This window comes from Bombus flavifrons, chromosome 17, assembly GCF_040668555.2.
Source record: "Bombus flavifrons isolate JBK064 chromosome 17, iyBomFlav1_principal, whole genome shotgun sequence".
Taxonomy (NCBI): Eukaryota; Metazoa; Arthropoda; class Insecta; order Hymenoptera; family Apidae; genus Bombus; species Bombus flavifrons.
In genome coordinates this window covers 4,810,991-4,836,607 of record NC_138458.1, presented here as the reverse complement: position 1 = coordinate 4,836,607, position 25,617 = coordinate 4,810,991, and the positions used below count along the sequence as shown (strand labels likewise).

The window sequence follows — 25,617 nt, the reverse complement described above, 5'->3', positions numbered from 1 at the left end:
GCCACTCGATCTGGCCAATTCTTTCACCAGTGTATTGCCTTGCTTATACTCACACTCAGTTACACTTAAGTATTTTTACTTTTATTACCAATTCTTTCGCCTCGCTTATACTTACACTTAGTTACACTTAAGTATTTCCATTTTTACTAAAACATACCCTAAGAATGAATTGGGTTATTCATATTCACACTCAACTATATTTTTTTGCTACCACTTGATCTTACCAATTCTTTCGCCAGTGTATGCCTCACTTATACTCACACTCAGTTACACTTAAGTATTTCCACTTTTATTACCAATTCTTTTGCCAGTGTATTGCCTCGCTTATACTCACACTCAGTTACACTTAAGTATTTCCATTTTCACTAAAACATACCGTAATGTCTAATACATTGTCTCGCTCACACTTACGATCAGTTACACCTAAGTATTTCTATTTTTATTAATCCATATTGTACTAATGAATGCATTCATCGTCAAATGACTCAAATACTTTCTCTGTTACCAATGGATCCTAACTTTCCAATACATTCTCATTCACAATCCTCACTTACACTCACGCCCAGTTACACTTTAGTATTTCCACTTTTGCTAAAATATACCGTACAAACGAGTTCATTCATTGACATTGACACTCAATTATATTTATTTATTGTTAATAAATCTTACCAATTCTTTCGCCAATGTATTGCCTCACTTATACTCACACTCAGTTACACTTAACTATCTCCACTTTTATTAATCCATACCGTACCAATGAATTCATCTATCGTCAAGTAACTCAAATACTTTCTCTGTTACCAATGGATCCTAACTTCCCAATACATTCTCATTCACGATCCTTACTCACACTAACGCTCAGTTACACTTAAGTGTTTCCACTTTTGCTAAAATATACCGTACAAACGAGTTCATTCATTGACATTCACACTTAGCTATATTTATTGTTCAATTATATTTATTTATCGTTAATCAACCACTCGATCTTACCAATTCTTTCGCCAGTGTATTGCCTCACTTATACTCACACTCAGTTACACTTAAGTATCTCCACTTTTATTAATCCATATCGTACCAATGAATGCATTCATCGTCAAATGACTCAAATACTTTCTCTGTTACCAATGGATCCTAACTTCCCAATACATTCTCATTCACGATCCTTACTCACACTAACGCTCAGTTACACTTAAGTGTTTCCACTTTTGCTAAAATATACCGTACGAATGAGCTCACTCGTTGTCAACTACACTCTGATATTTCCATTCTTATCAATCGATCCTATCGATGCTATTCTTTCGTTAATATATTGCCTCACACTCGCTCGCATTTCAAACTTCCTCCGCACCGGCACGTTTGCGAAACCAGTCATCGAATATCTTCGGAAATCGCACTTGTACAAAGTTGCAGCCATCGAATGTCCGGCGATTCGCAGGCGAAATTTCAGATGGCCCGATAAGGTACCCTCGGAACGATCAATTTTGGGTCGTAAAATCGTGGATGTAGCAAAGGCGGGAAAGAAAACGGGACAAGTGAACTGCGTTGAATGAAACGATTCCCATGCGAGGATCGGCGAATGCGTATGCGAGTCGCGTGGGCCGCGGCGCTCGGGACTGACATTAAAATAATAAAATCGAGAGATGCGCGTCATTATTGCGCCACGTCGGTGGTCGCTGCCGCTACACACCGGCATTACGTACGCTTTTTCGCCGCCGACACATTACGCGGCCGTCGTTTCGCCCTCATTAACATACGATCTGAATTCCGCGCCTGTCGCGCGTGCACGGATCACGTTCGCGCGTAAAAGATCGTCCAGACTGACGGACAATTTACAGGTTTACAGGCAAAGCGGTACAGCTAACGAATAAACAGCTTAGGTTTTCTACGTACTCGGTATCTGTTGTGTATTTGAAATTTGAAGCTACAAAGATGCATAGAACGTATATACGATACGTGGAAAAATTATATAAAATATCCAGAATGGGATACTTGTTGTAGTAATATCTAATAAATGAAATAGGTCGTTATTTACATAGAATTTTGTATAGTTGAAGATCCGCGGTGCAGTATTATAAATTTTATTTATTTTAATTAATTAATTAATTAATTTTATTTATTAAATTTGGGATAAAGTTAAAGCCTGATATAAGCTTGAAAGTAATCATAATAATTAATATATGGTAAATTAATTATACAAATTATTTATTTCATTTTATTGGTTGTATAACAGACTCGAATGAACTAGTATAGTTTTATAGTACACAGAGATAGAGTACTATGTGTCTACTATATTACAACGTATACGTAACTATGGTTTCAAATAGCAATTTCTCCTACTGACAAACAATCTCTTTTTCGTATTTATGGAGACACTTGTGCTCCTTCAATTCCTACCTTTTGTTTCACGTCTTATTGTGTGAATCGTGTAAAGGTTTGGTTAATTACTGGTGATAATTAACGCGAGCGTGTTTCCTATAATACAGTTTTCAAAAAGCCAAGATATAACATTATTATTAAAAAGAAAAGCCAAGAAACGATTTCACTACGAATAAAATTGCACATTATTCGCTGGTTAGAAGAAATTAAAATTAAAGAGAAAAACTCTACATGTGGAATATTCTTATTTTCATTTTTCTCTTAAGTAGAAATATTCACCCGTATTATTACAAATTATTTAAAACAAGTTCAGAGTGCCGGTTGTTATCGTAAAAATCCAATTAATAGGAAATTATATGTTTTTTGCTTTCCAATCATTAATTTAACATTTTATGTGCCGTTGCGTGGAAATGATTTAAACGCGATATGCGCGGGTTATCTGCTGACAATTGGCCATAAATCTGGAAGAATCTTAACGACGAGTCGCGATCGCTTCTCGGAATATTTTGGATAGGAAGTAGACCCTGTTCGTACGCGGAAACCGCAAAATGACAGGCTTGTCCGTTGAAATTCTAGCGTAATGACGGGTGGAGACGGCGCGGAATGATCTTTGGGAGGAACGTGTAATTAGGGAGAAATTTGGGTTTGATTGATTGCAATTGGTGCTTGGGTGGTTGGTGAACGTGGCCGAGTAGCACGAAATTTTGAGTTGTTCTTTTTTCTTTTTTTCTTTTTCTTTTTCTTTCACGTGGATGGGTTAATTAATAATTCTTCGTCTATTTTCGACAATGTTGTATTGACAATAAATGTTGACAATGTTGTATTGACAATATGCATTGACCATATATGTTGACAGTATGTATTGACAATACATGTTGACAGTATGTATTGACAATATATGTGAACAATATGTATTGACAATATATGTTGACAATATATGTTGACAATATGTATTGACAATATATGTTGACAATATGTATTGACAATATATGTTGACAATGCTGTATTGACAATATATGTTGACAGTATGTATTGGCAATATATGTTGACAGTATGTATTGACAATATATGTTGACAGTATGTATTGGCAATATATGTTGACAGTATGTATTGGCAATATATGTTGACAGTATGTATTGACAATATATGTTGACAGTATGTATTGACAATATATGTTGACAATGTGTATTGATAATACGCGGTGACAATATATATTTACAATACGTATTGACAATAAATGTTGACATTGTTCTATTGACAATATATGTTAACAATATGTATTGACAATAAATCTTGACATTGTTCTATTGACAATAAATGTTAACAATATGTATTGACAATACATGTTGACAATGTTGTATTAACAGTACATGTTGACAATGTTGTATTAACAGTACATATTGACAATATTGTGTCGACAACATATGTTGACAATGTGTATTGATAATACGTGTTGACAATATGTATTGACAATAAATGTTGACAATATGCATTGACAATAGATGTTGACAGTATGTATTGACAATATATGTTGACAATGTTGTATTGACAATAGATGTTGACAGTGTGTATTGACAATATATGTTGACAATATGTATTGACAATAAATGTTGACAATATGTATTGGCAATACATATTGACAAAATGTGTTGGCAATATATATTGACAATGCTGTATTAACAATATATATTGACAGTATGTATTGACCAAATATGTTGATAATGTTCTATTGGCAATAAATGTTAACGCTACTGTATTGGCAATAAATATTGATAATGTCGTGTTAGCAATAAATGTTGATAATGTCATATTGACAATATATTGCCAGTATGTATTGACAGTATGTATTGACAATAAATGTTGGCAATATTGTGTCGACAACATATGTTGACAATATGTATTGACAATAAATGTTGACTATGTTATATTGACAACAAATGTTGACAATGTTGTATTGACAATAGATGTTGACAGTATGTATTGACAATATATGTTGAAATTTGTATTGATATTAAAAGTTGACAATATTGTGTCGACAACATATGTTGACAATATGAATTGACAAAAAATATTGACTATATTATATTAACAATAGATGTTGACGATGTTGTATTGACAATATATATTGACAGTATGTATTGACAATATATGTTGACAATGCAACTATTACCAAGGAGAAATAGTTCCTAGTACCTTCATATATACATCCACAGGGAGACTTTTCACATTAAACAAACAAAACTGAATATTAATTCATGCTAAAGATACTCATTAGAGACGAACAATGTCGAAGAATTAATCTCGCAATATCAGATTAACAGCGCGAATACTATGAAAGCACGTAATTCCACGTACCTCCTCTTCTGAAAAGATACAGCTCCATCATATTACCTTGCCTTTTCTTCCTTTCTCCTACCTCATCCACTACATCACAAACATATTACCTGTTCACGCGGTCCATAAAGTATAAAGCGACGTAACAAAGTCCGAGACAAAGGTACAATGAAATTTATACACAAAGTTCACGTAGGTCCGTGTGCACGATACCGAGAGCTTCACGCTGCAGTAAGTACATACTTACACGCAAGCTGAACGTGCGAGAAAGAGGGAAGGGAGACTGGGAGAAAGAGGGAAAAAGCAAGGGAAGGGAGAGATTGCAGGGAGAAGATACAAGGCGCGGTCAATTAATTTCGCATAATTGAAAGCATGGATTTATGTCATCCGATCTGGAAAGGGAGAAGAGGCGTCTCTCTTCTTCTCTTCTTTTCTTTTTCCTTTCTCTTCTCCCTCCACCCCTCTCCTTCTCATTTCTTCTCCGTTCGTTTCTGCACCACGTTCGCCTTTCGCCACGCTCCTCTCGTGTGTCTCCTCTTTCTTCAAGCGTGGCCCCTCATTTCTACTTCTATTTCCATACAGCGTACGCGCGCCCGTACTTAACGTAATTACACTTAATGGCCACGTGGTGCAGTCAGCCCTCTCCTCGGGCAATCGGCGCGTAGCTGCGGGCACGGAACGTCCCCTCGAAGCTTACGCGGAAAGGGGAGAAAATCGATCTGCTGTATATACCCCGTGTACTTGCTATTTTCACTTCGCTGCGTGTTCGAGTCACAGTTGAAGCACGAAACATTACGATACCTAGAATTTCGAATTTGTTTGAACCGATGGAAGGTTCGAGTATTCGAGTTCGTTCTATGAGCGCGAAAATCAAAAATTCTTTCGGGGGTAAAATACGTAGCTGGAAATTAGAAGGAAGCATTGAAACTTGTAGCAACAGATTTTTGCATCGATTTTACAGTAATTGATCTTCTTCTATCGCAACAAGCAGGCGAACCAACTCGAATCGTCTTTGAAATTTCGCACAATCGCGTTGAGTATTTTTCTGAATCGCACGCTTATTCGTTAGAGGCGAATAGAATCTCATTCTCTGATAAATTCGGATAAGATAAATTGACGAAAAATAGCTTCAGATCAAATTTCGCCCGGAAAATGTTCTCCAGCAAAGTCCCACGCAAACCGCTTACAAATTCAGTCGTCCGAGAGCCTCGCGTCGTTCAAGGGTTTACCGCACTCGAGCAGCACTCGTGGCACTCATCACCTTCGCGTCGAGCCTCTCGACCGCTCAAAGTAAACGGATACGCGTGGCCCGTTATGCGAAGGATCCGCGGCCGATTAAGTTCTTAACTGTGAAGTTTAAGTCGGTCGGCTTAATTGTCTTACGAATCAATTAAAATCTAGTTGGCCGGTGGCTGGCCTGACGCGGTAAACCGCGTCGTCGCCACGATCTTCTCTCCACGTGCACACGTGTGCGCGTCGTCCGCTTCGCTGGCTCGTTAAGTTCTGCAGAACCGAGAACGGTGCTGCTTTCTAGGGAACACGACGATAACGATGGCCACCTCTAGCCTGCGGTCTTTTAAAGATTCCTGCTTTTCATGACTGTTTAATGCAATTATTATCCGATCCATGCCGATCGCATAATTAACGAACACCGGCCGTCTGGGAGCCCGACGATCGATAAAATCGTCGATCCGGCGCAGATACGCGATCGTGCAATGGGATGGCAACTGCTTCCTGGGAAAATCGTTAATGCGCTCAACAGCTGCTCCGTTCGGCGATCCAAGCGGACACGGTTAATTAAAAAAGAAGTGTATTATTATGTATCGACTGAAAAAGAAGCGTTTTATTCCTCCGTTTCTCTAACATTTGTTTATTTCGTTCCATTGACGAACCGACGAAGGCCGTACGAGCTTGCACAGACTCGTAACGTAATTTCAGACTAATAGCTCTTTCATAGGGTTTTGGAGATTTCAAGGTCAGCTGGCGTCTTCATTCCCCATAGACCATGTCTAGACGCGCTCAACGATCCTTAATACGAGGTTACACGATCTATAGTTACCCCGTGTTACACACTTTGCCCGATACGATCTGTTGCGAACTGGCAATTTTAACACTTTACCGACTGATAGCCGATTAGTCGGTTTTCTGCCGCCAATGCTTACCAGCCGATCGCCTATTAATCGGCTTTTTGTCGCCGACAATCTTTCTCATTATTTGAGCAGTAATTTGTTATTTAGTGCTGAGGTCCCTTGCTCAATTGCGTCAGTTGCGTTGCTTTGTAAGCTCCCACAGTTTTATAGCAATTTGAAAAACTTATCATTCGCGGTAAACGAAAGGAATGGTATTGGAGAGTCTAAACCGAAACTAGCGCCAGGGAGAATCTGCACCTAATCTGTCGTACGTACATATGCCATTGAACCGCTAGCGGTCGGTAAAGTATTAAATCGAAACACAACGGTTTCCCTCCATTAGCCTGTTAGTTCGTCGCCGAGACTATCACTTTCTCGAACGTAATATTGGCTTGGTATTGACGAAATCCGCAATCACTTAGTTGCCAAGCCAATAGTATCTTCGTTTAGACACTCGGCGTTCTGTCACCTTCTATTTCTTTCCTTTTTTAATTTCTTCTTATTAACCTTCCCATTCTGTTTGTTTATCCCTGTCGCGTGTGTGTCGTGTTTTACTTCTACCGATAATTGCATTGTAACTTGTAACTGCTGCATTGAACGAGTGAAACGAGCGAGTGGCATTCGCTACATCGAATTAAACGTAAAATCTGTCGAATGACAGAGAAAGACGCGGTGCATCTGATATAACGGAAGCAAATACTGGGCATGGGGAAAAATGGCGGAAGGATGGAAGAAGGAGGAAGAAAGAGGAAGAGAAGAAGAGGGACCAGGTGGTGCAAGAGCGGTGCGCGATTCAAGTGGCATATAAGAAGCAGCTACTAGTCGGACACGCGGAGAAAAAGAAGAAAAGCGTGCCAGTAGTACGTTGACGTTTTGTCACACGCGTAGCGCGGCCGTTCGTGGAATTACATAACGCGACGTCCGCCGTCCACGTGCAACGCGTCTGCCGACACCGAATCACAGGTAGAATCACGTTCGCCGGGCTTTATTTGGTATGCCAGCCTGACATCCGGTAGCGCATCCATCGGCCAGCCCTCTATATTTTATACTCAACGTGAAACGAGGGCCGGTGATTTACACAGGTGATCGCCAGATATAAAAAGAGCATGCGGATGAGAAAAAGTTGCGCTAGTGTGCTTAAAAAAAGAAAAAAAGGGAGGGGGAGGAGAAAGAAAAGAAAAGAGTGAAATGAAATAGGTGTGTTGGAGAAATGGAAGAATGAAAGGTTGTTTGATGACCTACGAATGTTTAGGAAGGGAATTTTTCGAATATTCCACGCACAAGATTTGCATTCGTGTGGCTCAAAGAGAAGAGAAATGGAACAATAAAACGCTTTTCGGTGGCCTGCGAATATTTAAGGCGGGAATTTGTCAAATGTTCAAAATAGAAACTTTGAATTGGCTAAAAGAATTTTAAAATCTCCTGGCTTATGTGATTTTATACTGTCGTTTTACTATTTCCTCTAGTTCCGCCTCGATGGCAAAGAAGATAGAAGTATTTGACTGGTTTAAGATTAAGCGAACAAAAGTGTTCTTTGACGTGAACTACGATAGAACTGCGTTTATAGCTTACATGAACTTGTTGGTGGATAAATGAAGTCCATACAAGATATTTAGTCCATCACTATATATCTTATGAGAATACGAAAACATTTAAAAAATCAGTGAATTATCAATTACATTAATAAATTTCAAAATCCAATATCTTTACCATAACGTACCATTTTCAACGTATTCAAAATGGCTCTTCGTTCTGTATATTAATTTTCTAAACATTTTCAAATCGTTCTCAAATTTGATCATATACCGGGTGTGGTCGAATAACACGCACAAACGGACACGAGGTGATTCCTTAAGAAAAAATAAGGATCAAATATGGAACAAAGTTTTTTCATCGAAGGTTTAGTTTTGGAGAAAATTGAGTTTGAAAATTTATCAAGTATACTAATTACCGTATGGCTAATTACCGACTGGATATAAGCAAACGATCGATAAAATGTTATCCTAGAAGCGAAAGTAAGTAAAAAATATAAAACAAAATTCTCGCATCTAAGAAAATAGAGTTCGATAAATTTTCAAATTTATTCTTTTCGCAAACAAAGCGCCTTGAGAAGAAATTTAATTTCGCATTTTCGACTTATTTTCGACAATCACCTTCTTCCGATTATTTAATACTGTCAAATCCGAAATTAGCCATGTTCAAGTATATGATAAATTGGTAAATTTTACAGCTCGATTTTCTCCTAAACAGCTTTAAATGAACAAATTTAACTGCGTATTTTGTTCGTAATTTTTCACAAGGAATCATCTCGTACTCGCTTCTACGTGTCATTCAGCCGCACCCTGTGTGAATCAGGAATTTTGTATGCGACAGTCAGTGCTCATTATCAGTGCTAACGAAATGTCGAAATATTTTATACGACGCACGCAACATACACGTACGAAGTCTTCCACGCTAACTCGCGATCGCATACGCTGGCTTACGCAGCATCAAAAACATTTTCGAAAATTCCTTTCGACAAGACAATACGTTTGCGATCGCTATCGTACTGTCCATACTATCCATCCCATGTTATACCTCGCCGAGCTTAAATCTACGGTGAAACCAAATCCATTTGAACATTCGCAAGAAACCTGCAACCGATAAATTAGATTTCGCGCGTGCAACTCGATCAGAATTGCCCATACGATCGCAGTCTCTTGGTGGCACGCGCTTGCGCCGGGTAAATTGTTTGGGGATCGATGTTCACGGGACGATTTTCAAAAATCAGCCAACAAGATATCGTGACGGATACTCGAGACACGCGATAATCACCGTGAATCAGCTCTAATGTTACATGTGTTTGTGGTACGCGAGCGTCGTGAGCTACACGAAATCGTCTCGCGTTTCGCCAGCTGTCAGAAGACAACTTTTTTTTCGTCAACGTCGAATCGAAGAGCGTTTCGTAGCAGAGTTCGACATCGTATGACGAATATGTTTTTATATGTCATTGTCGTATAACGAATCGTTTGGAATAAATATTTGTCTGTGATAATTATTAAATATTATTATGTATAGTATATATATTTATTGCATAATATTTTTTACATTAATTGGTAAATTAACAGTGGAACCAACGATAGTTAAGGCGAAACTATTGCCACCTAATGATAAAATCCGCAATCACTTGGTTGCCAACCCAATATTTCTACCAGAACCAGTGGAAATGTCTGGTGTGATAGTTTTGACTATTGTTAGATAATGTGTAAATATAAAATTAAAATATTACGTAATAATGTATTATATAATTATATAGAAATGTAAGACACTGCAACTTTTAATTTATGCAAGTTTTTCTTCCTCTATCGTTTATTACATTTGTGCAAAGTCTCAAATTTTCCAGCTGACGTGCTTCCCTTTCGTATGTTGTATTCGCGTGAAATTTATCGTATTTTAATAGTTTCGAAAGTGTAGTTTCAATAAAAAGAACGTGGACCATCGATGGCAAACGCGTTAATAAATATCGTAAACAAACGAATCGTTTGTTAATTTTAGTTTAGTTATCAGTATAGTTAGTTACAACTTTGACAAATTATAATTCTCATCGATAGAAGATTTTGTTACTATTATACGATCGTAATCGTAATTTACAAATAGAAGAAAAGGTAAGGCGCGAAGGCCAATTTCTGCGCGATTCGCTCGTTTGCTTGCTGTGCGATAATCGACGAATTAATTACTGGTAATTAGCGCTGGCTCGTTAGTATGCGATTAACGTGCTCGGTATCTCGCGTTTTTGCGCTTTCGTTTTTCGTCGTTACACTCTCCCTGCCTCTCCCAGCGCTGATTTTCTCCAACTCCAAGTTTCTTACCTCTGAGCTACTTAATTAATCATTATCGATGCTTATACACGCGATCATCGCAGAGTAATTCAGCCAAACATTTTGTACGATATGCGATTTGTCCGAGGGGGAAGATCAAATTGATCGACTGCCGAGGGAAAATCTGCGAGAAATTGTCGAGACGATAAGATTTGACGTGTGAATATCTCCAAAGACGATCTATCTTTGATATATGATTTTTACATTCGTTTTGTATTTATCGTAACACGAGCAGAAAGAGAAGTCGGGCACCTCGAGAGTCGCAATTAGCATAGGAGCACCAACGAATATTCAAATTCGTTTTTCTCGAAAACGAGCCCTCGAACGAAAAAATGTTATTCCTCTTTTTCCACTTATTTTTGTATGCAGAATCACCACCCGACCGCTTGTACCGTGATTTCAGAGACAGCCTATATACACATACATATGCCTATATACAGGGTGGTTGGTAACTGGTGGTACAAGCGGAAAGGGGGTGATTCTACGCGAAAAAAGAAGTCGAAAATATAGAATAAACATTTTTCGTTTGAGGCTTTGTTTTCGAGAAAATCGACTTTGAATTTTCGCTCGGTACGCGTGCGGTACGTTATAACGGATCTCACTGTAGATCGTTGTCTCGATGGAAAAATTAAAAAAAAAAATTAAAAAGTAACGACAATCGAGACAACGATCTACAGTGAGATCCGTAATAGCGAGACGTGATAAAGTGCACGCGTACCGAGCCAAAATTCAAAGTCGATTTTCTCGAAAACAAAGCCTCAAACGAAAAATGTTTATTCTATATTTTCGACTTCTTTTTTCGCGTAGAATCACCCCCTTTCCGCTTGTACCACCAGTTACCAACCACCCTGTATATATATTCGCTTCTCGTTTCGATTACAACTCTTCGTGCCAGAGAATAATTAAGAATAACACGAACAATGGCAACAGAAATCGTGAAAGAAACATATTCGACAATCATTCGTCCGGAAGGAAACTATTGGGTTGGCAACTAAGTGATTGCGGATCTTGTCAATACCACCTAATGACAAAATCCGCAATCACTTAGTTGCCAACTCAATAGAAGCCTTAGGAAATCACGTTAGGAATTTCTTTGCCTGTTGAAAGAATGATTCCGATTGAGAGGAAGATTTCGGAATGGATGGTTGGTTTGGTGGGCCAGGAAATGATAAAAACGCGATCGTAAGTGGAACGATGGCATAGGGTACTACAGACCTCACACCGTGATTTTATGGGCACCTATAAAAGGAGCATACCAGTGAGCACTTTAAACGATCGCCGTTTAGTTGGTTGGACGTTGTCCAATGGTTCGCTATATCATGCCAAGATAAATAACGTGAACAGGATGAACCGTGTCGAGTGTGCAGGGGCCTAGCCTCTGTAACGAATGCATTGTGATAGTCTGACGATTCATTAGTGTCCGTTTAATGAGAATCGATAAAGAGAATGATGTCGCAGGTGGCATTCCGGCTGAAATATTTCGTTTGCTGAATGACGTGCACGAAATACCCATACAATCAATTGATACGTTCGTTTCCTATAGATGCGCGAGCAAACATAAAGTCAAATATACTATTGAGATATGTGCTACACTGAATTAGCCGCGTAGTTGTGGCACACATATATGAGTATGAGCGCGTGTGGGAGTACGTGCGTGCGCAGCGTCGTAAGAAACGGAAGAATGCAACTGTTCCGTACGCATGGTGGAAAGGAAGATAATGAGACAAAAAGATTGCTATGGGTATCTACGAATATCTTGTAAATCACATATTAAATAAATATGAAACTATTTTAATATCATTTCTACGTGTACTATAAGTGTTTCTATACATTTATTTCGGCGACTAAGATCCACAATTCTCAACATATACATAAACTTTTGTTCCGAGTTCTTCTAAGGTTGTAAATACGTGTTCCAAAAGAAGATCCTTTATACCATGTATTATTGCTGTGAAAATAAAGAAAGATGTCCATTGTCTTATGGCTATACAGCTTTCTCAAATTATTCTCTAAACTAAACACGATATTGAAAGGATACTTTGGAGCAATGTTTGGGACAACCGGAACTGTCCAGAACAATTTTAACGCTTTCGGTTTCAAGAAAATGTGGGCTGGACAAAGATTCACTCGTTTGGTGTTGTTTCTCTGAACCCTCTCAAACAATTCATTATTCCTTTGCACTAACGTAGAACAAACGTAGAACAATTCTGAACGAAGACAAAAAATACGAGATTAAAAGAGTAGGAGGAAGGGAGGGGGACTATCTTCATACAGACACCAAAGATGCTCATGAAGCTGCACGATTTGTTTCGCCAGGTACCAGACATAGGGGCGGAATTAACGGGAGGCTGTTACGGTTTCGCCGCCAAGTTTATGCACTGGCCCGAGGAATTACTCGTCGGTGGTGCTAAGCACAATAAGACTGGTCACTTGACCCGTGCAGCTGCGCTTCAGACCGTTGTGCAGCTGATGGGAGAACGAGAGCTTTACGATTTCTTCGACAACACCTACAAGGTACATAATATCGACTGGTCCCAGGAGAAGGCATCGCAAGTACTTAAAACCTGGCAACGAGCGTTCAGCAATCAAGTGAAGAAGCACCTGGACGCGAATGGCTCAGCGCCGTACAATCTGTACGCGTTCAGCACAACCACCATGAACGACATACTTGGGAAGTACAGCGAGGTGTCCGTTATGAAAATCGCCATAGGCTGCGCACTGATGGTCAGTATAAATATTATTACGGTTTCTAACGCTTTCGTGGATACTCTAAGTAATAGTTGGTCTGGTACATTGATCCTGTACAGTTTCAATTATACAGGGTGCCCTCTAAGTGGTGGTGCAAACGGGTAAGGAGCGATTCTACGTGAAAAAATAAGTCGGAAATGTGGAGCAACGTTTTTTCATATAACGTTTCGTTTACGAGAAAATCAAGTTTGAAAATTTGTCGGGTATACTTGAACTTGGTTAAATGCGGACTAAGTATCAATAAATTAAGGAAAAGTATAAAATAATCAGGAGGTTATTCTACGCGCGGAAATAAGTGAAAGATGTGAAATAAAGTTTCCCCATTTGCCACCTCGTTTTCAAGAAAATAAAGTACGAGCGCGTTTAGTCGAGGACTGGTCTTGTGCACACGCGCAATGCATTTTCCAATTAATTTTTCTCCAAGGCGTAGCATCTTATGACAAAATGGTATTCTACGTTTCTGACTTATTTTTATGTGCAATTTAACTCCCTGTCGTTTATATGCTCCTGTTCAGTCTGGGATTAGCCACGTCGAGGCATACCTGCCGAATTTTCAAACTCAATTTTCTCGGAAAGGAAACATCATATGAAAAAAATGTATTCCATATTTTCGACTTGTTTTTTCACGTACAATCACCTTCCATCAAACTGTATCATCTGTATTTGACATTCTTATTTCGCCTGATTAGAAACTTGCTAAAATTTGGCTATATATAATTAAAATTGTATAACTGGCTATACTCGTATGTATAAATGGTACAATTGATTATTTGTAATCAGTAATCCACCTTAATATAATTATATTAAACTAAATTATAATCCTCTGATGTCAAATATCTAAGAGATCTGTACAAGGAATACACATAACACACCTGACTATAAAAACTTATTTAAAAAAGATATAAAAAATGTAATGTCAAAATTTTATGACACAGGTCTTACTTATTCATTTACTTATTATCTACCTCCTCGTTATAGAAATATAATTTTTTTTCAGGTACTGTACGCGGGTATAGTCCTTCTTCGATGGAAGGATCCAGTGCGTTCGCAAGCTGGCGTGGGCATAGCCGGTGTAATGCTCATCTGCGCAACTGTGGCCGCTGGTTTGGGGTTCTGCGCCCTCCTGGGAATCCCCTTCAACGCAGCCACCACTCAGATCGTCCCTTTCTTAGCTCTAGGACTTGGTGTTCACGATATGTTCCTATTAACTCATACTTACGCTGAGCTCTCGGTAAACGAAGTGCCCAGTGGAGAACAGACAGGAGTGGTTTTAAAAAGGACCGGCCTATCTGTCCTTCTAGCAGGAATCAGCAACGTGTCAGCGTTCTTCGCTGCAGCGATAATCCCAATTCCTGCACTCCGAGTGTTCTGCTTTCAAGCTGGTATCTTGTTGCTTTTCAATCTGGCCGCTATGCTGCTTGTTTTCCCAGCTATGGTAAGTTTGGACCTGAGAAGACGACGTTCAGGTCGTTCAGATATACTCTGTTGCTGCCTACCATCGAACGCTGGCAGAAATAAGTACGCCAATAGAATGAGCAATGGTACCGCGAAGCAAACTGTAACGAGAGCGATACCACCAGAACGCCGTGAAACCTGCACGCAAATCCTGACATCGCAAAACGTGCAGAATGAGTCCTGGGTCGGTGGAAATATCGAAGTGGACTCGGATAAGCAGTGTAGCGAAGAAGACACCCTAACAGGATGCAGCCAAGACGACTGTCTCACTTTCTCCTTAACCCAGTTAGCTGCGAAGCATTATGCTCCCTTCGTCACCAGACCAGCGACTAAGGTCTTTGGCATGATGATTTTAATCGCAGTTCTTGTTGGCTGTGTTTGGCAAGCTGTAAGGGTGAACGATGGTCTAGAGCTGACCGATCTGGTCCCACAGAATTCCAATGAACATGCTTTCTTAGCTGCCCAGGCAAAGCACTTTGGATTCTACAATATGTATGCTGTTACCCAGAGGGAATTCGAGTACCCTAACAATCAAAGATTGTTGTATGAGTATCATGATGCCTTCATGAGGATAAAGAATGTGATCAAGAACGATAACGGAGGATTGCCTGAGTTTTGGTTAAGTTTGTTCAGGGACTGGTTGAAAGGACTGCAAAACGCGTTTGATAGGGATTATAGCAATGGATGTATTACACAGGAAAGGTGGTACAAGAATGCTAGTGACGAGGCAATTCTCGCTTACAAATTGTTGGTACAAACTGGTCACGTAGACAATCCTATTGACAAATCGTTAGTCACTCAGGTCAGGCTAATCGATTCAGAAGGGATCATCAATCCAAGAGCGTTTTATAATTATTTGAGTGCATGGGTGTCAAACGATGTTTTGGCTTATGGTGCTTCTCAGGCCAATTTAAGGCCAGAACCAAGGCAATGGATTTATACTAATGATCATGAATTAAAGATTCCAAAAAGCATGCCTCTAACATACGCTCAGATGCCATTTTATCTGCATAAACTTACTGACACGCAAGAAATTACAGAACTAATTGCTAATGTTAGAAAACTGTGCAAAAAATTTGAGGAACGAGGACTACCAAATTTTCCTTCTGGTATACCATTCCTCTTTTGGGAACAGTATATGGATTTAAGAAATTGTTTGGGTATTGCTCTGTTAGCTGCTTTAACAGCCAGTGTTGCTGTCGTTGGAATATTATTGTTGAATTTCTGGGCAGCTGTGTTAGTCGGCACTTCTCTTGCTGCTGTGGTACTACAACTCTTTGGAATCATGGGCCTCTGCAATATAAAACTGAGCGCTGTTCCTGCTGTTCTGTTGGTTGTCAGCATTGGAATTGCTGTGCACTTTACAGTGCATATTTGTCTGGTTAGTATAAATACAAGTCGAGGATAAGTTGAAACATTGAGAACAAAAGCAAACTACTCCCAATACCCAAGTAGCCAAACGATTCTCTCTCAAAAATAGAATCGAACACAAGATATTCAATGTAACAGAAAGTAACAGTGTACAGAAAGAACATTGCTTATTCCACTTTGGTGCTCAATGTCTCAATTGTAAAACTCGTTATTTCGTTCATATTATATTATATTCTTAAAATATATTATTCTAATATATTCTAATATATTATATTCTTGTTTTTATTCTTGCAGAGTTTTGTTACGAGCATTGGAAGCAGAGATCGAAGGATTCGGTTAGCTCTAGAGCACATGTGCGCACCTGTAATTCACGGAGCAATAACAACTTTATTAGCAGTTGTGATGTTGGCCTTCTCCGAGTTCGACTTCATCGTTCGGTATTTCTTCTTGGTGTTGCTGTGTCTTATTGGAATCGGTTTGGTGAATGGATTATTCTTTTTCCCCATCCTGTTGTCTTTGATCGGCCCATCTCCAGAAGTAATACCCAATGACCATCCGGATCGTATTTCTACGCCAACTCCACCTGCCTCGCCAATCGTCAGAAGATCGAAACCTCCTGCACCCCCCAGGAGATCGTACAAAATTGATAACGCCAGGTTACACGCTGAACCATCTCTCACTACCATTACAGAGGAACCCAATTCGTGGCACAGTACACAGGAGTCTTGTATTATTGTTCAGCCAGAGTTGAAGGTTGAAACGACATCAACTTGTGGCAACCAGGTACGTTATATAACATGAATATTAACTGTTTTGAAATATTTCCTGTCTCACGTGGCATTTTCTTCCAAATGTACTTGACTTGAGAGTGCTTTTGATAATATCTACCATTTGGCTTTCTATCTCTGTAACTGCTTACACATTACTCAAAATTCTTCTTATTACCTTACATACTATCTCGCGTGAATGATACCGATACTCCAAATCCACGAAGCATGATTAACGTGTGTGCTTTTGTTTTTAACTAACAGAACTGTAGCGGATCAGATACAAGTGGGTCTAGTCGAATGTCACCAGTGACATCTACGTCTCATATCACAACCAAGGTCACTGCGACGGCTAATATAAAGGTTGAAGTTCATACACCGTTAACTAGTGAGTATCTATTGTAACGTTTGACTAAAAATGTTTCTTGTCATGATTATATTACATACTTATCATAAAATTCATCGACTTTCAATGTAACTCATTCAAGTATCTTAAACAAACAATATACATACAAGCAATATGATGGAATTATTTCTTGCAATGCTCTACGTGGATATTGATTTCTGTGTAAAATTATTGTAGGTACAGTGGATCGTAGCGAAAAATGCAGACACACGACTTCCAGTAGCCGAAGGAGCTCGCGCTGCAGTGCGAACGTTAATGCTGGGGAGTCTTCCGGTTCCGGTTCTGAACCGGATTCAGACACTAACCCAAATAAACACTAATAATAAGTACCGGGAAGACCGGCAGCTACTGCTCAAATACCATGCAAAGCGGGAACATACAGAAGGCTGACTAGGATAGATTTATAGTTTCTTTTCTTCTTTATTTTCTTTATACATCGTATAGCGATGTGCGAGTACCCAAAGTTTAAATAGCAATGGCTTTATTCGAGATAAGTTCGCGTAATGTTCTCACATGACACGTTTCACCTCTCTCTTAATCTTTTGTAAAGTAGATATACGAACTAATCTATTCACTGCCCTTATTTTATATAAAACACCGCGGACGAACAACGTGGAAAGCCAATGATCAGAGTTTACCAGGTACTCTCACATCGTTAATAACGCAACGTGCTTGTCCTCTTTGAATTAAAGAACAAAAGTATTATGACTCAGAAATACTGAATCGATACACGCAGTGATACATTGTATATAAATGTTCGCGAAGATGCATTTATATTTGTATCGTACGTCCAATGCGGGCCATACGTACGAACAGAATGTTCGTAATAATTCACTTTCAACGCATTGAACGTGTGATAAATTATTGGGATATATATATATATATATATATATGTATATATATATATATGTATAAAATGATATTTTTAACGAATCTACTTAGGAGCATGTCAAAGAAAATGCTTTACTACACGCTCTGTAGTATACGACAGTTTCCATGAAACTATAAGGATATTATTTTATGAACTAGAAAAATTTCAACGTCTGTTCTATAATTGTTAATAATACGGCGAAGATTGAAAAACTGGAAATGTTTTGGGTGTTTATAGAACTTTTCCTAACAACTTATTGTAATGTCCGTTATACAAAACAAACCTATTATATAGTAACATATTTTTGGAAACGTTTATCCGTCAGAAATATATATGTATATATATATTGAGACGTTTTCTTTTCTAGAGGATATTAATAGTATTATGCGCATAATATGTAGTTTGAGATTTTTGCGGACAATACATAACTTTCTTTTTGGATCTAATAACGTGCAGGTTAATCGTTGGTACCCTTTTGGGTATATAGGTGACCGAAGGTTTACAGATTACATTTACGTAATACTGTTTAGGGAGAACTTTCTAATTTAGAAGTAATTACGACGATGTAGCTCTCTTGCGCCGTTTTTTTGCAACGACTACAATGTGGTGCCTTGAAAATGATAATAAAATTTCGAGTAACTATTTATTTTATACACTAACAGTTATAGTGCAGTGTGTATATGACTTCGAGCGATATTAAATTTAAAATCTATTTATTATTTATTTCTACGTGTCTACTTTGATATCACGATTATTTAAAGCGTTTCGTTTTGTACAATGCCTATTTCGTATGATAATTTGTAAAAATACTTCATTATTTATGTCACCCTATATATTTTTATATAAAATCGTTACTTAATTTAATAAAATAAGTCGATCTATCCGATTCGTACCTCTTATGTAAAAAGGTGTAATATATTATTCCACAGCCAATATGTATGTATGTTTATGTTTTTTGTTAGGTATGATACAGAATTATGTACAATAAGAGAAGTATTTTTATGTGAAGTCAATCTTGTAAACATACAGAATGCAGATAAGGTATTTAATGAAAGAAGATGTTCTATTAGAGATGTAGAATCTTTATTGTGCATAAAAAACACTTTCATAAGAAAAAACATAGTCAGTGTGTACCTCCATCGTACTTCCTAAATTATACCACAAATTCCTATTCAAATACAGTTATAGTAAAACGTTTATCCTTTTGATCGTGTTTCAAAATATAGAGCCAGTACTTCTTTTGATTTTACAATTAAATTGGAGGTGCAACAATTAAATTACTACTGCTTCTAGTATTATACAAGCTAATAATTTTTATATATTGAATATAGAAACGATTAATTGTATGATGTATAATCTTCATTTGTATATAAATACAATGATACTATTATAATAATTTTGGAAGTACAGTCAATTACTGTTCTTAGGTCTTTATGAATATTTGCATATCTCACATACTTTGCTTATCTAAAACTTTCTTTTAACTTACATATTAATTCCATTTGTCAGTTTTACCATTGTCATCTGTGTCTTCTAATTTCTACTAGTTGAAACCATCTTTTGCTGCTGCAGGTAATGTCTCGTCTGCATTATGATTCTATAATGTTATAGTATTTATTAATAAATATATATAAAATTATTTATCAATACACATATACATATATAAATGAAGAATATTACCTCTGGTAACTTTTCATTTTCTTCCTGCCAGATTTTTTTATGTTTTGAGACAGCCTATAAATTCAATTATGGTAATATTTATTAGATATTTATGTATTATGTATATAATTAAGCTTACAAAAAATACTAACTCTAGTAAATGGCCTTCTCAAAGGAGGTTCTTCTTTTATTAAATTTGAGGAATAACTAATCCCTTCCAACCGAGATCTTTCTGTCTCTAGTGAAGGGATGGGTTCAAACACTTGACTACATAGTGTTTCTAATGGTTTAGAAGTTGTGTTCATAGGTAAGCTGAGTTCATTATTTAGTAACAGCATGTTATTGAAATTATTATTTTGAATCTATAATATATTTTTTAGTAATAGATCATAAATTTATAATAAAGGAAATATGTAAAAAAAATATATACTTGTAAATTTGAAAAATATTCTTCTGAAACAATAATGTTGTGGCTTCTTGAACTACTGGCTACTGGTTCAGTAGAAAGAACTATTTGATTTGTGTTAGTTTGAGGTAAACTTATGTCTAATTCCATTGGTGTTTCTGCGCCTTTAGATGGGACTAATATTATACAAATTTTTGTATATACATATATAATATGAATTTATTAAGTATTTGTATACCTGAACTTTTCACGATAAGAAATGGCGTTTCGTCAACCCGTGTTGATTGAGCCGCACAGACTTTTAACCATTCTGCGGTAACAACTGGTATTTCCCACCTTACTGCAGCGTCATACTTCTTCCCTTTTGGTATTGGACAAATTAAATGTGTGTTTTTATACATATCTCTGTCAATAATCATTTCACGAGCGAAAACATCTTGGTATCTGAAATTAAACAATGCTTTAATACTTGATTCACTCTAGTTATCCTTAAGGTATATGATAAGAATAATACATTGCACCCAATTCTATAGCTAATGTTACAAGATACGATCGTTCAATTCCTACATATCTGCTGATTGTAAGAACACAACCTACTAATACATGCTTTGTTACAGATACAGGTCTATGATAATACATAACTTCAACTATTCGATCCTGATTTACACAGTCTTCCTATAAAAAAAAAGCTAATACTAAAGAATATATCAAAATATGAAAATCGAAATAAAAAGCTGAAACTTACAATAAACAAATCGGTAACAATTTCTTTCACTGTACACTTTAAAGTCATACCACATTTTGGCACAATACCATAGTCTGGAATCTCAATGAACGTACCTGGAACTACTCTTCCATTCATTGCTACTATATTTCCAACCACATCATTATACTTGTTACAGAAGTCAGATACGACAAATGTCAGACCTATATGTATATTTTACCATTATTTTAGTTCATTGTTGTAGATATTCTACTACAGCATTACCTTCAAATAGTCTATCATTAATAGTATTACTATTATCTGTTCCATATAGCATTAAATACTCAAGACTTTCTGGCGTTTGAGACAAAACAGGTATATACAGCTCTACATGTTCTTGCATCATTTCATCAGTTGTTGAAACTAGCAATAAGTAAGATGTACATTCAATTTCTTTCATAAAATATGTAAGCAATTATTTACAGATACTACCAATCGCATTTTGTAGCTCCTGTTGATCGAGATTAAATGATTCTTCCCCTTCTTCTGGCATCCTTTCTTGCAGCAATTGTAAATTCTGGAAAAATATATGAACATGATAAATACCTATATTACGTACTATATTTTTTATGTATATATCATAATTAATGAAGATGATGGTTCTGTAACCTTTTGAATTGTACTATTTTCTTGTTCGTATAAGAAAAATTTTATTGGCGCGGTCCGTTTTAATCTGATACTCTCTTCCAACCACTCCAGTTTCAATATATATGGACTACATCATATATCCATTAAATTACAGAATTTTACATAGATATTAATTTAGACATTAAAATAACATTATACCAAAATCCTTTTGATTTCAATAATTTTAGTTCACTAGCTGCGCTATCTTCGTCCCCGACAATAACGTGTGTTATAATGTCACATATATAATCAAATCGCATTGCACTACCTACATTCAATATTCTGTTAAGTTTATCCCTTTGATCAGAAGTAAATCCAGCTAGGTAAATCTGAAGAGAAGAAAAGAATTAATTAGAGAAATACCATCGGAGAGTATTATAGAATATGAAAAATGTAATGTACAATTTACGCACAATGCAACCATATAAAAATGGACCAGCCGCTTCTGCTTCATTAAACGCAGGTCTATCCAAAACTGTAGTAACTGTAGAAAATGAAAAGTTGGAATAAATTTAAAATAAAATTTATCTTTGCTGTAAATTACTTTCATGTATTTTGTAATACTAACCAGTAGAAACATTGCTCATTGTTGAGGTTTTAAATGCAGTTTCATCTATATAATTGCCACGCTGTTCATCATATGTTATGAAACTTGTTGTAGAACAACTACGAGTTTTACGTACTGAACATTAAAAAAATTATATTAGCCACCAATTTATAGATCTATAACACTAAAGAGATATTTTTTACCATTTGATCTTCTTGAAGAATAACATTGTTTTACTGTTTGAAATATATAGTACCTAACAGGCAAAGCATGGCCAACTTTTATACTTTCATATAGCCAATTTAGTGTTAAACAAATAATATTTGCTTCTCTTGCATATTGAAGCTCCTCATTTATTGGACTATTTTCTGGTGTAAGTACTACATTAACTCTGTCTAAATCCAAATCACTCATATACACCTAAAAAGAGAATAATAATATGGGAATAGTTAGCTAAAATATAAAAGAAAAATTTTAAACAATATGTATTTTACTCCTCCATAATTTGTAATTAAACATGAAATTTCTTCCTTTTCACATCTCTGAATATTTGTTGCTGTTACAACTAAATTATAGAACATAGGAACTTTATATTTATCAAACCTCTTGTCATCTGGCTCAACATAATCTGTCTTATTTGCTTCCCATATTGCTTTAACCCATTCTTTTGTAACTATTGGTATTTTCATATGTATCGCCTTCTATTAGAAAGAATTAAATGTTATAATAAAACTGAATAATAAATATAATTTTATCGATATAAATTTACTTACCTCATATTCAGCAGACAAAACAGATAATGTTACAAGATGTGTTACTTTATCATCTAACTCTGTTGTGAAATTTCCACTCATCTTTGTCACTAATACTTGTACGTATCTCTATAATAATAAGATTTTTAAATATTTCCTCTTTTATTGTGTGCAGAAACAATCATTAGTGAATATACCTTATCTTTTAAACATAAACGAGAAGTACATATACAAAGATTTTCCATGACTGTTATATGCACTGGACTTCTTCTACCTGGAGTTTCACTACAAAAAAATGGCGAATGTTCTGGATCAATTATGCTGTAACAGTAAAATAATATTGATTAATATCATGTGATCTACTATCTTTGCAAAGTTGATGTAGCAGTACATTACATCAATATCAAGCTTCTACTTACCAACATTTAGCTGTTAATTTTTTCATTGGAATTTGTTTACAATTTTCCACCACAAGGATATCAGATATCGTAAGTTTCAATTTATTAGAATCTCTTTTACTGATCCATACTGGTTCCATACCATATTCAAGGCATTTCTGAAAGATCAATTCATTACATCGTTTTTATTGTTGCTTAAAATATATTGTTTATGTAAAAATAAACTTACTAACATTGTACGCACGCATCATATTTTCACTACAATGCTCTTTAGACTTTTTCGTCTTTGACATAACAAAATAAATCTTTGACTTTTTTGTAGATCTACTCTGTTTGCTCATTTTTAAATACTGTCTAACCGGTTATTTATATATGATATGATTTTTATTTGACAAATAAATATTCAATGAAAAATAAAATCTTTATGTGTCACACAATTATACGTCAAAAACTATACCGAGCACTATAAATTTCGCTAAATATTAAGTATTGCCAGGGACGAAATTTGTTTTTAATCGCTTGATACGATGAAATAACTTTATATTTGTCAAAATGACATTCACTTGACTGATATAAGGATAATATAACGTTTCCACTCCCGGACCATCGAAATAGATATTTTGTCTTATTTTCATTTTTATTTATAAAGAATTGTAAATTTTACGTTATAATAGGTTAGATTTTCTTGACAAAGATGTAGTTAATTAAAAAGATCATTAATTTTGAAAAGATATTATTTTATACCTAATAAAATAATATTCAAAACGTTTAATTTAAATTTCTATTTAAATTTTTTGTTTAATTTTTTATGTTTTATTTTGTTTAAATGGTAGAATAACAACAAAACTAGGTAAAACCACCGAAGGGATATAGAGGAGAAAAATAGACGTGATCCTCCATGACCCCCACATCGTATTCGCGTCGCACGCGACGTTATCAATTTAGTTTAGTACTGTTTTGAATTAAAACTAAAACCACTGTCGCAGAAAATAATCTTCGCATGTGCTACAAAATAAAAATTTTATAATTCATATATCAATTAATAACAGTGATAATTATTTTAATTTAAAGAAATGTCTTCTTTTATTTTGCAAGATAGTTTTGTTATCAATTCTCAAGGACTATATTCCAAATTGCTAATTATTAATCATTTTGAAAAATGATAATTGTTTTTAATAAATACATTCATAAAACAGCGTAGGACAATTATTTTATTTTTTTCTATTTAGTAAGATATTATATGTAGAGTGATATGTAGAGACGCAGAAATTATTTTTGAATAATATTAATTAAACATAATCTTATTTGACATTATAAAAATTGCTGAAATTATTTAACAAGTATGACCTATATCGATTAATCAAAATACGCCTCGATCACTGGCAATTCAATAAAGAATGAAGAATATCGGCTGGCACCGATAGACAAACTTGGTTTAAACGTCTTGTACCTCAGTTGACCTAAAATATCAAGGATCGTAGTTGACGAAAAGATTCGAATAAAATCTCGTTTCAAAATATCCAACCGATGAGCAGTTTGGATTAATTTGCCGCATCGTTTGGCATTCCCGTCATAAACTGTTTGATATAAATCTACGCTATTCTAAAACGTAATGGCAAATTGCTGCTTGCAAATTGGGCCTGAAAATATGTAGTGGAGATAGAACCGGTGGTCCCAAAAAAATGACTCCTGATATGACGTTGTTCGTTTTAAATGTGTAAAGAAACTGTCCGTGATGTGATGAATAATATGTTTCTATCCTACATTTTTTTGACTACACATATCACAACATTACATACTCAAAAATTTGAAAGAATATTATTTTTCCTGAAGTTACAGTTGCAAGAAACATTAAATGTCATGTCTATTCTGTTCTTCGTCGATGCGCATACGTTGTCACAGATGCTCAAATAGACAGAAATGTACTATAATAGTAGCGATAGTTTCTTGCGAAAAATTTCAGGAAACAAAACCGATCGCCGATTATATACATAAGAAAAATTGTACAAAATGATATATTTCAAAATCATCAAAGTCGGAGAGGGAGTAGCTTTCACTAATATAAGTTCACATGGCACATACCATATCTATATACACACATACTCATGAACTGACATGCACGTCTACGCACACGTGTATGCCGCACTAACA

At 36.1% G+C, this 25,617-nt stretch overlaps 2 protein-coding genes across 6 annotated transcripts in view; one reads left to right on the top strand and one right to left on the bottom strand.

Moving 5' to 3' along the window:
• The window catches only part of ptc (protein patched), an 87,718-nt gene extending 68,681 nt beyond the window's left edge, over nucleotides 1-19,037 (top strand). For both annotated transcript variants that reach the window (XM_069130530.1, XM_069130531.1), the window contains 5 exons: nucleotides 13,013-13,420; nucleotides 14,442-16,280; nucleotides 16,565-17,053; nucleotides 17,302-17,425; nucleotides 17,621-19,037. In XM_069130530.1, the coding sequence (XP_068986631.1) occupies nucleotides 13,013-13,420; nucleotides 14,442-16,280; nucleotides 16,565-17,053; nucleotides 17,302-17,425; nucleotides 17,621-17,763 (3,003 nt within the window). In that variant the 3' untranslated portion in view covers nucleotides 17,764-19,037. The remainder of the gene's footprint in view (nucleotides 1-13,012; nucleotides 13,421-14,441; nucleotides 16,281-16,564; nucleotides 17,054-17,301; nucleotides 17,426-17,620) is intronic.
• Nucleotides 19,038-19,390: 353 nt separating this feature from the next.
• On the bottom strand, nucleotides 19,391-23,378 carry LOC138188595 (DNA topoisomerase 2-binding protein 1-A-like). Of its 4 annotated transcripts, none has more exons than XM_069130532.1 (16): nucleotides 23,090-23,375; nucleotides 22,811-23,017; nucleotides 22,520-22,736; nucleotides 22,338-22,451; nucleotides 22,183-22,253; nucleotides 21,929-22,098; nucleotides 21,752-21,857; nucleotides 21,575-21,659; nucleotides 21,368-21,505; nucleotides 21,125-21,306; nucleotides 20,894-21,054; nucleotides 20,618-20,823; nucleotides 20,404-20,555; nucleotides 20,126-20,335; nucleotides 19,995-20,048; nucleotides 19,391-19,911 (listed from the first exon to the last, which is right to left on the bottom strand). In XM_069130532.1, exons 1-16 carry the CDS (start codon nucleotides 23,168-23,170, stop codon nucleotides 19,858-19,860), a joined length of 2,208 nt encoding a protein of 735 aa, XP_068986633.1. In that variant the 5' UTR covers nucleotides 23,171-23,375; the 3' UTR covers nucleotides 19,391-19,857. The 4 variants fall into 4 exon arrangements, with proteins under 4 accessions (XP_068986633.1, XP_068986634.1, XP_068986635.1 ...); XM_069130533.1 differs by having other exon boundaries at nucleotides 20,404-20,543; nucleotides 23,090-23,374; XM_069130534.1 differs by having other exon boundaries at nucleotides 22,920-23,017; nucleotides 23,090-23,109.
• Nucleotides 23,379-25,617: the final 2,239 nt, after the last annotated feature.

What these genes read in the sequence shown, in the direction of transcription:
- LOC138188595 (XM_069130532.1), bottom strand. Translation starts at nt 23,170, where the DNA reads ATGAGTGGAAATTTCACAACAGAGTTAGATGATAAAGTAACACATCTT. An exon ending in AATGAGCAATGTTTCTACTG is followed by an intron (nt 22,254 to 22,337) that starts GTTAGTATTACA and finishes CATTTTCTACAG; the next exon opens with TTACTACAGTTTTGGATAGA. An exon ending in GCTATAGAATTGGGTGCAAT is followed by an intron (nt 20,824 to 20,893) that starts GTATTATTCTTA and finishes GTTTAATTTCAG; the next exon opens with ATACCAAGATGTTTTCGCTC.